At 47.0% G+C, this 10,696-nt stretch overlaps 1 protein-coding gene across 1 annotated transcript in view; it reads left to right on the top strand.

Annotated features, from left to right (window-relative positions):
* Positions 1-476: 476 nt before the first annotated feature.
* The window catches only part of LOC122939077 (XK-related protein 4-like), a 260,217-nt gene continuing 249,997 nt past the window's right edge, over positions 477-10,696 (top strand). The window contains exon 1 of the mRNA XM_044295048.1: positions 477-1,260. Within this exon, the coding sequence (XP_044150983.1) occupies positions 575-1,260 (686 nt within the window). The 5' untranslated portion in view covers positions 477-574. The remainder of the gene's footprint in view (positions 1,261-10,696) is intronic.

Below are 10,696 nucleotides of genomic sequence, written 5' to 3'. Positions count from 1 at the left end.
GTGCTCTGCCCCCGCTTTGTGGGTCTATCCTCGCTTCACCCCTCTCTCCGCCTTGCTGCATCCCTCCTCCCCCTGCACTGCTCGTGGAGGAGACAGGAGGAGGTAAAGGAGAGGGAAGGGATGACCTCATCCCATCATCTGCCTGTGAGGCCGGGGAGGAGGGAGGGCTGTGGTCCAGGCGGGGAGGCTGCAGGGTGAGGCCGTCTCACGCAGACAGGCGGCGCTCTCCTCCGGCCGGCCCACCACTACTCTATGAGGCAGAGGAGGCCGGCCCACCACTACTCTATGAGGCAGAGGAGGCCGGCCCACCACTACTCTCTGAGGCAGCGGAGGCCGGCCCACCACTACTCTATGAGGCAGAGGGGGCCGGCCCACCACTACTCTGTGAGGCAGAGGAGGCCGGCCCACCACTACTCTATGAGGCAGAGGAGGCCGGCCCACCACTACTCTGTGAGGCAGAGGAGGCCGGCCCGCGCCGCTGTCACATAATAAAGGAGGGACCTGCTCCTCCGTTCTCCCCGCGATTCATCGCTACATTTTTTGATTCTTTTTTATTTTTTCCCTGCTCCCCATCATGGCGGCGAAGTCAGACGGGATGCTGAAGATGAAGAAGAGCGACGTCGCCTTCACCCCCCTGCAGAACTCGGATCACTCGGGCTCCGTGCAGGGCTTGGTGTCGGGATCTCACCCGGGTTCGGGTGCAGGAGACGGGGGCTGCTCGGACGGCGGCTCCCGGTGCTGCTGCAGCAGAGTGGCCGGTGGCGCCGGGGGAGGCGGTGGGTCCCCGGCGCTGTGCCTGCGCCTGGCCCGGGAGCAGCAGCGCTACTCGGTGTGGGATTGTCTGTGGATCCTGGCGGCGATGGCCGTGTACTTCGCCGACGTGGGCAGTGACATCTGGCTGTCCGTGGACTACTACCTGCGGGGCCAGCGCTGGTGGTTCGGGCTCACGCTGTTCTTCGTGGTGCTGGGCTCTCTGTCCGTGCAGCTCTTCAGCTTCAGGTGGTTCGTCCACGATTTCAGCACCGAGAACAGCGCCCAGTGCTCGCCGGTGGACGGCAAGACGGCGGCGGCGCCGGCGGAGGTGGACGTGCGACCCTCCACCCCGCAGAGACAGGCGTCTACCGCCAGCAACAAAGCCAACAACCCGGCCGGGGTCGGCAGCAGCAGCCGGGCCGCCAGCCCCAGGTCCGCTTCGTGCTCCTGCTGCATCTGGTTCCTGCAGTCATTCATCCATATCCTGCAGCTAGGACAGCTCTGGAGGTAAGTGCACGGCTGCCTATTGACGGTGTGGGCACGGTACTTACCGCCTCTACACGGGGCGGGGGAGTATGGAAGTACACACAGGTGCTCAGCCCGCCCCGTGTATGGGGCTATGGAACCTACACATGTACTTACCTCTGGTACATGGGGCTAGAGAGGCGCTCACCCCATGGCGATTATAGAACCTACACATGTACTTACCTCTGGTACATGGGGCTAGAGAGGTGCTCACCCCATGGGGATTATAGAACCTACACATGTACTTACCTCTTGTACATGGCGGCTAGAGAGGTGCTCAGCCCGCCCCGTGTATGGGGCTATGGAACCTACACATGTACTTACCCCTTGTACATGGGGCTAGAGAGGTGCTCACCCCATGGGGGGTCTATAGAACCTGCATATGTACTTACCACTGCTTATGGGGTTTTACAGAACTTACACACATGTACTTATCTCTGTTACATGGGGCTAGAGAGGTGCTCACCCCATGGGGGTCTATAGAACATGCAAATGTACTTACCTATGTTACATGGGGTTGTAGAGAGGTGCTTGCTCCATGGAGCTCATAGAACCTATACATGTACTTACCTCTGTACATGGGGACTAGAGAGGGACTCATACCATGGGGCTCATATAACCTACACACATGTACTTACCTCTGTTACATAGGACTGGAGAGGGGCTCACCCCATGGGGATCCATAGAACCTCTACACATGTGCTCACCTCTGTATATGGCTAGGTGCTTCTATAGAACCTATAGACATGTGCTCACCTCTGTATATGGCTAGGTGCTTCTATAGAACCTATAGACATGTGCTCACCCCTGTATATGGCTAGGTGCTTCTATAGAACCTATAGACATGTGCTCACCCCTGTATATGGCTAGGTGCTTCTATAGAACCTATAGACATGTGCTCACCTCTGTATATGGCTAGGTGCTTCTATAGAACCTATAGACATGTGCTCACCCCTGTATATGGATAGGTGCTTCTATAGAACCTATAGACATGTGCTCACCCCTGTATATGGCTAGGTACTTCTATAGAACCTATAGACATGTGCTCACCCCTGTATATGGCTAGGTGCTTCTATAGAACCTATAGACATGTGCTCACCTCTGTATATGGCTAGGTGCTTCTATAGAACCTATAGACATGTGCTCACCCCTGTATATGGCTAGGTGCTTCTATAGAACCTATAGACATGTGCTCACCCCTGTATATGGCTAGGTGCTTCTATAGAACCTATAGACATGTGCTCACCCCTGTATATGGCTAGGTGCTTCTATAGAACCTATAGACATGTGCTCACCCCTGTATATGGCTAGGTGCTTCTATAGAACCTATAGACATGTGCTCACCCCTGTATATGGCTAGGTGCTTCTATAGAACCTATAGACATGTGCTCACCTCTGTATATGGCTAGGTGCTTCTATAGAACCTATAGACATGTGCTCACCCCTGTATATGGCTAGGTGCTTCTATAGAACCTATAGACATGTGCTCACCTCTGTATATGGCTAGGTGCTTCTATAGAACCTATAGACATGTGCTCACCTCTGTATATGGCTAGGTGCTTCTATAGAACCTATAGACATGTGCTCACCCCTGTATATGGCTAGGTGCTTCTATAGAACCTATAGACATGTGCTCACCTCTGTATATGGCTAGGTGCTTCTATAGAACCTATAGACATGTGCTCACCCCTGTATATGGCTAGGTGCTTCTATAGAACCTATAGACATGTGCTCACCCCTGTATATGGCTAGGTGCTTCTATAGAACCTATAGACATGTGCTCACCCCTGTATATGGCTAGGTACTTCTATAGAACCTATAGACATGTGCTCACCCCTGTATATGGCTAGGTGCTTCTATAGAACCTATAGACATGTGCTCACCCCTGTATATGGCTAGGTGCTTCTATAGAACCTATAGACATGTGCTCACCCCTGTATATGGCTAGGTGCTTCTATAGAACCTATAGACATGTGCTCACCCCTGTATATGGCTAGGTGCTTCTATAGAACCTATAGACATGTGCTCACCCCTGTATATGGCTAGGTGCTTCTATAGAACCTATAGACATGTGCTCACCTCTGTTTATGGCTAGGTGCTTCTATAGAACCTATAGACATGTGCTCACCCCTGTATATGGATAGGTGCTTCTATAGAACCTATAGACATGTGCTCACCCCTGTATATGGCTAGGTACTTCTATAGAACCTATAGACATGTGCTCACCCCTGTATATGGCTAGGTGCTTCTATAGAACCTATAGACATGTGCTCACCTCTGTATATGGCTAGGTGCTTCTATAGAACCTATAGACATGTGCTTATGTATATTGGGATCGACTGTGTATAACCTACCACATGTGCTCAGACATATATGTGGGGATTCTATAGAACCTGTGCTCATCCCAGTGGATGCGGATCTATGGAACCTACACTCGTGTGCTCACACCTGTATATGGGGATATATAGAACATACACACATGTGTTCGCACCTGTATATGGGGATATATAGAACATACACACATGTGTTCACACCTGAATGTGGGGATCTATAGAACATACACACGTGTTCACACCTGTATATGTGGAGTCTATAGAACCTATATGCCTGTGTTCACACCTGTATACCGGGATCTATAGTATCACCTACACATGTGCTCACACCTGAATGTGGAGGTCTATAGTACCTATATGCATGTGCTCAGACCTGTATATGGAGGGTCTAAAGAGCCTATAGACATGTTGTTCACCCCTATATGTGGAGGTCTATAGAACCTATAGAAGTGTTCACTCCTATTTATGGGGGGTCTTTGGGTACATAATGCATAAGGTTTGACCATGCCCCCCCAACTATTAATCCCAAGATGTCTCCTGGGAGTGGATGGAGCTTTAGCAAAGTTTACAATGTAAAGTTGCCAAATGTGGAGTTCCCCTTTAAGTAGACTGATAGGGATGGTTTATCGGATCAGCTCACTTGTGATGGGATTGTGATGACATGATAATGGTTCTTATTGTTACATACGGATATACAGTGGTCACTTGTCCGAGCGGCCAGAATACAATAGGAAGCTACCTATGCTGATTTTTCCTTCACAGTTAGGACAACCCTCCAAGCAGCTGCATATACCGCAGCTCCTATAACATGCATGGGAGACCTGTAATGGGTGAAGGGACTACACGTGACATCATGAGGCTGTGAGAATACAGTCACCGGTAGACACCTGCCTGGTCATGGATTGTGGTGCCCACAACTTGTGTCTACATCATGCTGGGAATATCTAGCTTCTTACAATGTGTCAGGGGGTTGCACGGTTTGGCGTTGCACATTGATGCTGTAGGATGCAGTGGGGTCTTCTGTGCTATGACATCTGATTAGTTTGCAGGTATATTTTTGGTGTTGAGGATAGTAGTGACTCCACAGAATTCATCTGCCTTTACTCTTTCTAAGGATGCAGCTTTCGAGAAGCTCTAGGCTTCAGCTGGCAGAAGCTTTAATACTGTAAAGAGAATGGGAGTCCTGCTGTGTCCGCTTAGCGTCAAATTATCTCGTAATAGACTGAATAACTAAAGCCACCAGGCTCATGTACGCAGGTCACCAGCAATGTGTTCTGTGATCTGTCCCATCTGATCCTACAGGTGACTCTTAGTAGGCTTCCATATGTTGATCTACATGTCTACCATGACAGTCTGTGACATTCACTGTCTACTTCACAATGAATGACGTGATCATAAAACTCGTTGAGATGTTTCTTGATTCAAGAACTTGAGTCAAGGAGGGACACTTCATCTGATTAAGTGTGCGTTCCCGTGACTCAAAAAGTCTTCACCCTTTCCTTATGTAAGATGTCAATGTACAGGAGCATTAGAGCAAATGACTACACTGAGAATGAATGGGGAGGACTTTCATTCATTAGTTAGGACCATTTCACACGGCGATGATCAAGAACCATTTATTACTCATTCCCAATCATTGCCCCATGCAAATATCGATACCTGACAAATAAGCAAACACTTGTTTACTGGCTGATCGCACCTTTTATGCTGCGCTGTTTGTCGGCAGTGCAGTGCCATATGTAAAATGCGGATGTGCTGCCGAAAAATGAAAACTGAAACGGGATGAATGATCGTATTAACTTATTTTGTCCCTATAATCCATGATAACTGCCGCATGTAATGGACACTTCCGACTTTTTTATATTGATGACGTATCTTCAGGACAGGCCACATGGTCAAGGGTAAGTTGCGAGAAGGCCGGGGTGCTGAAAGGAGCTCCTCAGCCTCCTCAAACAGCTGATCGGCGGGGATCCTGGGTGTAGAGCCCCACCAATCAGATACCGATGACCAGAGGATAGGTCATCAGTATAAAAAAGTTGGAAAATCCCTTTAATGAGTTGTGTGTATGACTGATTGGTGCCCCTTAGAAATCTGTCCTTGTACAGGGATCCTTAGTTATAGTGGAACATGTCTGCAAAGAGCATCTCTCTGGAGGAGCCATCATGTCCATGACTTAGGCTAGTGTCACACATGCAACACAGCAGGCTGTCTCGGCAGACAACAGCCTGCTGGAGTCCTCTGGATTTGGCATAGCCAGATAGTGCCACGTGCCCGCCGGACCCCTCAGACTATAATGGGAACCCAGGAACAAACAAGGCAACAAACTGCAACACTACTATACTTACTATCTAAAAATTACAAGCTCTTTGAGCACTTTTTGATCAAAATTGTGTTAAGTTGGCTTCCACTAGACGTGACTTACACAGACAGACTTGAATCTTCTGGGCTTTTGGCCCACAAAATTTCACTTGTAGTCCTTGTTTGCTTTTGCATTGCAGCCATGGTAGCGTGCAGCTGAACCCCCTTTTTAATCTTGTTTGGAGGCACTGGTCTAACTTTGTATTTTGCATTGTACATTTGGGGGAGTGGATGCCCCCTTTTGGATCACAACCCATCTGCCCAGGGCTTTTAATCAGAGTATCCCATAGGTGGATTCTACATTGCCCTGACATTTTGTAGGCCAAAAGCCCAGGAGAAACATGTAGACAGAAATGGACACGTGACCTAAACGCAGTTCAGTCCCATTCATGTAAATACCCAGTCATGAGAGCCTTGTCCAGCCTGAGTGATGCGTAGGTGCAGGGGTGTGCGGTGACCGTGGACAGTGTATCACGCCCTGGCACGGATCGGTGGAAATATCATTTTTGCAATGCCTTGGGTTGTAGTGGATTTACTATTCTGTTTACTTTTTGACACACGGTGTGAAAGATGGTGAAGTGAAGAGCTGTAAGTGTGTTCCCTGGCAGAATGATCTACTGATCTATATGCTGGATACTCAATGCTGGTGATTGTACGGAAACGTACACATTTTCCTTCAGAGTTTTACATGACAGGCTTTTATCTGAGAAAGTGAGGTCAAGCTGTAGTGAGGCAGAAGTATTGAAGCTCAACGTATTACTCTTATACTTGATCCTGACTTATCCAGTGGAACTAGAGATGCCATTCCTGAATATTTAAGTATAGAGGCATTATGCCGTATATATATATTTATATCACATTCATTTTTATTGTAAGCACCTTAATACAGTATTAATCATTTACGGTAAACAAAAAATTACTGGAAAGCTTTCCTGTTAGGCTACTTTCACACTAGCGTTCGGGGCTCCTCTTGTGAGTTCCGTTTGAAGGCTCATACAAGCGGCCCCGAACTCATCTGTACTGCCCCAATGCATTCTAAGTGGATGCGGATCCGCTCAGTCTGTCATCGTTTGGCCTCCGATCCGCTCAGCAGGCGGACACCCGAACGCAGCTTGCAGCGTTCGGGTGTCCGCCTGGCCATGCGGAGGCAAACGGATCTGTCCAGACTTACAATGTAAGTCAATGGGGGCGGATCCGTTTGAAGTTGACACAATATGGCTCAATTTCAAACGGATCCGTCCCCTATTGACTTTCAATGTAAAGTCTGGACGGATCCGTCTGACTAACTTTCACATTTTTTCTGAAATATAATGCAGACGGATCTGCTCCGAACGCAAGTGTGAAAGTAGACTTACATGTACACTACAGCATCATTTACCCATGTAAAAAAAGAACATTCATAACATAAAAAAAGAACATAAAACTAAAGTATTAATTAGGGATTAGCGTATCGACTTCGGATGAAACATCCAAAGTCGATTCACATAAAACTTTGTTCCAATACTGTATGGAGCAGGAGCTCCATACAGTATTAGAATGTATTGGCTCCGATGAGCCGAAGTTATTGCTTTGCGAAGTCTAGCGAGACTTCGGGTAATAACTTCATAAATTAATTTGTACTGTAAAAAAACATTTCCCGAACTCAGGTTCGGTTCCAAGGTACCACTTGGAACCAAACCCAAGTTCGGGAAATGTTTTTTTTACAGTACAAAAGTACAAATTAATTTATGAAGATATTACCTGAAGTCTCGCAAGATTTCGCAACGGAATAACTTCGGCTCATCAGAGCCAATACATTCTAATACTGTACTGAGCTCCTGCTCCATACAGTATTAGAACAAAGTTTTATGCGAATCGACTTCGGATGTTTCATCCGAAGTCGATACGCTCAACTCTAGTAATAATATTAAGTAAGAAGACAGTGGGGGGAGATTTATCAAACTGCTGTAAAGTAGAACTGGCTTAGTTGCCCATAGCAACCAATCAGATTTCCCCTTTCATTTTCCAAAGGAGCTGTGAAAAATGAAAGGTGGAATCTGATTGGTTGCTATGGGCAACAAAGCCATTTCCACTTTACACCAGTTTGATAAATCTTCCCCATAGTTTCTTATTTTATGCCAATAAATCCTAAAATGAATCTGTCACCACCCTGGACTGTTTGTAATGCACTGTAGTTCCTATTGTCATTTTCAAAAATACCTTAAAGGGGTTTTCCAGGATATTTTAACTGATGACCTACCTTCTGTATAGGTCATCAGTATCTGACCTGTGGGGGTCCGACACCGAGGATCCTCACCGACCAGCGCCGTGGCCTTCTCCAGCTTTTGCTAGGCCATGTGACGTCACATTCATCGGTCACGTGGCCTAGTGGCAGGTCAGCCCCATTGAAGTGAATGGGGCTGAGCTGCAATACCAAGGACAGCCTCTAAACAATGTGCGGAACTGTGCTCGGTGAGCTGCGAGAAGGCACAGGTGGCAGCGGGGACAGCCCCTCGCAGGTGAAGAACACATTGATTGGGTTATCTCTAGTCCCCAAAGGCTCATCAGAAGAAAGAAGTGGATCTCCACATGTTCTGTCTAGAGGGAGGATGTAATAATAATAATTATAATAATAATAATCTCCTTTGGTGGGTCCACAGAACCCCTGTATGACACCGTAAAGTCGGATGAAATTTTTTTCTAGTCATGAAAAAGTTAAGCACCCCTTAAGCCTCACTACTGGTCTACAGAATTCCAGATTTGATTTCTTCTACATTTTAAAGGGGCTCTCCGAGTGTTTTATAATGATGACTATTCTCAGGATAGCTCATCAGCATCTTATCGACAGGCCTGATCCTCAGCAACCCCGTCGATTAGCTTCAGTGAGTGCCGCAGCCTCCTCCGAGGCCAGTAACATGACCTTTAAGTGAATGCGACCGAGCTGCAATACCAAGCAAAACCACTATCCAATGTGCGGCGCTGTGATCGGTAAGCTGCAAGTAGGGAGGCCATGGCGACCGCTGGAGCGCTGCGGCCTCTTCAAACAGTTGATCGGCAGGGGTGCCAGGAGTCGGACCCCCACTGATCAGATAGGAAACCCAATTTAATTCAGAACACACCAGCATTATCTGTAATAAATCGATGTATACAGCCCTCAGTGCACCTGCTGCATCTCAGTGCACCTAGTTAAGAGATTTCTTGATTTAGGGTTCCTCCTAGGAAGCAAGCAGAGATAAATGTAAATTATGGAGGCTTTATATGAAATTTAAATAGCACTGTAAGAATATGGCCGGCCAGCCAACCACATCATGATAATCGCCGAGTTTTCCCTTGACACCGCGCATATACTTGCCCGTACTCCAAAACTCATTAACATAGCTTCTGAAAAGAGCAGTATACATAATAGCATCAAAAGTCATCCTTAATTCGCTCATGCAAAATAAAGCTTCTGCTCCTCTTTTTCAATCTTGGCAATTACCGCAGATAAGTGAAACAATTATAGAGAAACACACACATCCAGAACGAAGGCTGCGCGCAGGAAAGAAGCGCTTCTTATGTCCCCAAGCACGGAGGTAAAACTTTTTGTACTCGTGGAGCAGATGTATCTGGAATACCAGGTGTGGATTTGGAGATCAGATTTTCTGAAGATAAAAATAAAAATGGGGGCATGAATTAACAAAATGGTGGAAATGTTGCACCAAATTGATAGAAATGGCGCATGCGGTGTGGTAACTGTTTCCGTGCCTTATCATCTCTTAAGGTTATCACGCTAGGTGCATAAAGGCGAATACGTATAAACCGGAAACTGAGGGACTTCTGTTTCTTTGGTGAAAAAATTCCGGCGTATTTTGCTTCATAAATCTCCCTCCGTGAATATAGAGCGGCATATGTATCTGTCTGGGGTGTGCTAAGATTTGATCATATTCGAACAGGTCAGAGGTCATCACGCTGCTGCGTAATGACTTAAAGGGGCCCAAAAGTTGATGGCACGGTGGATTGTATGTGTCAAATCATTTAAAGGGTCACTGAGTTTTCCAAAAACTTTTCATATGTCATAGGACATATGAAAAGTTTTGTTTGGTGGGAGTCTGAACCCCCGCCGATCTCTAGAATGAGGAAGGAGAAGACCCTACATATCACGCTCTGTCCTCGATGCAGGAGACGGGCTCAATAGAAGTCTATGGGCCCATCTCGCAGGGAGGAGAGAGAGCGATATGTGAGCACTTCACTCTGATTGTTCTCGGGCTCTGTGGGGGTCTCAGCACTCAGGCCCCCACAGATCAAAACCTTTGTTATGTCGTATGAAATATTGAAAGTTTATTGAAAACTCGGTGACCCTTTACGTGTCCCAGTGCAAATGGGTTTTCAAGCTTTTATCCTTTTCTTACTCTCACTATGAATGTTGCAGTGGCTGTGATATATTATTATATATATATTTTTTCCCCTAATCACAGAACGTAACAATAGACTGTAAAAGTAGTCCCTTGAGTCGCACAGTCCAAGCCCTTACCAGTTGGGGGGGGGGGGGGGGGGCCCCCCCCCCCTTCCTGCACAGTCTGACACTGGCAGCTCTGATTGTCAGATTGTGCAGGGACACTTCCCCAACTGGTAACAACTGGTAACACCCAGCTGGACCTTCATTGCAAACTGCTGTCAATTTGTTCAAAAACTTCTAGAAGAAATAACGGAAGAATGGCACAACACTGAGTTGTATAAAAATATGATTTTAAAGCCTTATTTGCATATTG

Source organism: Bufo gargarizans, chromosome 5, assembly GCF_014858855.1.
Source record: "Bufo gargarizans isolate SCDJY-AF-19 chromosome 5, ASM1485885v1, whole genome shotgun sequence".
In the NCBI taxonomy this organism is placed as follows: domain Eukaryota; kingdom Metazoa; phylum Chordata; class Amphibia; order Anura; family Bufonidae; genus Bufo; species Bufo gargarizans.
The sequence above is the reverse complement of the archived record's forward strand: the minus strand, read 5'-3'. Positions and strand labels throughout refer to the sequence as shown.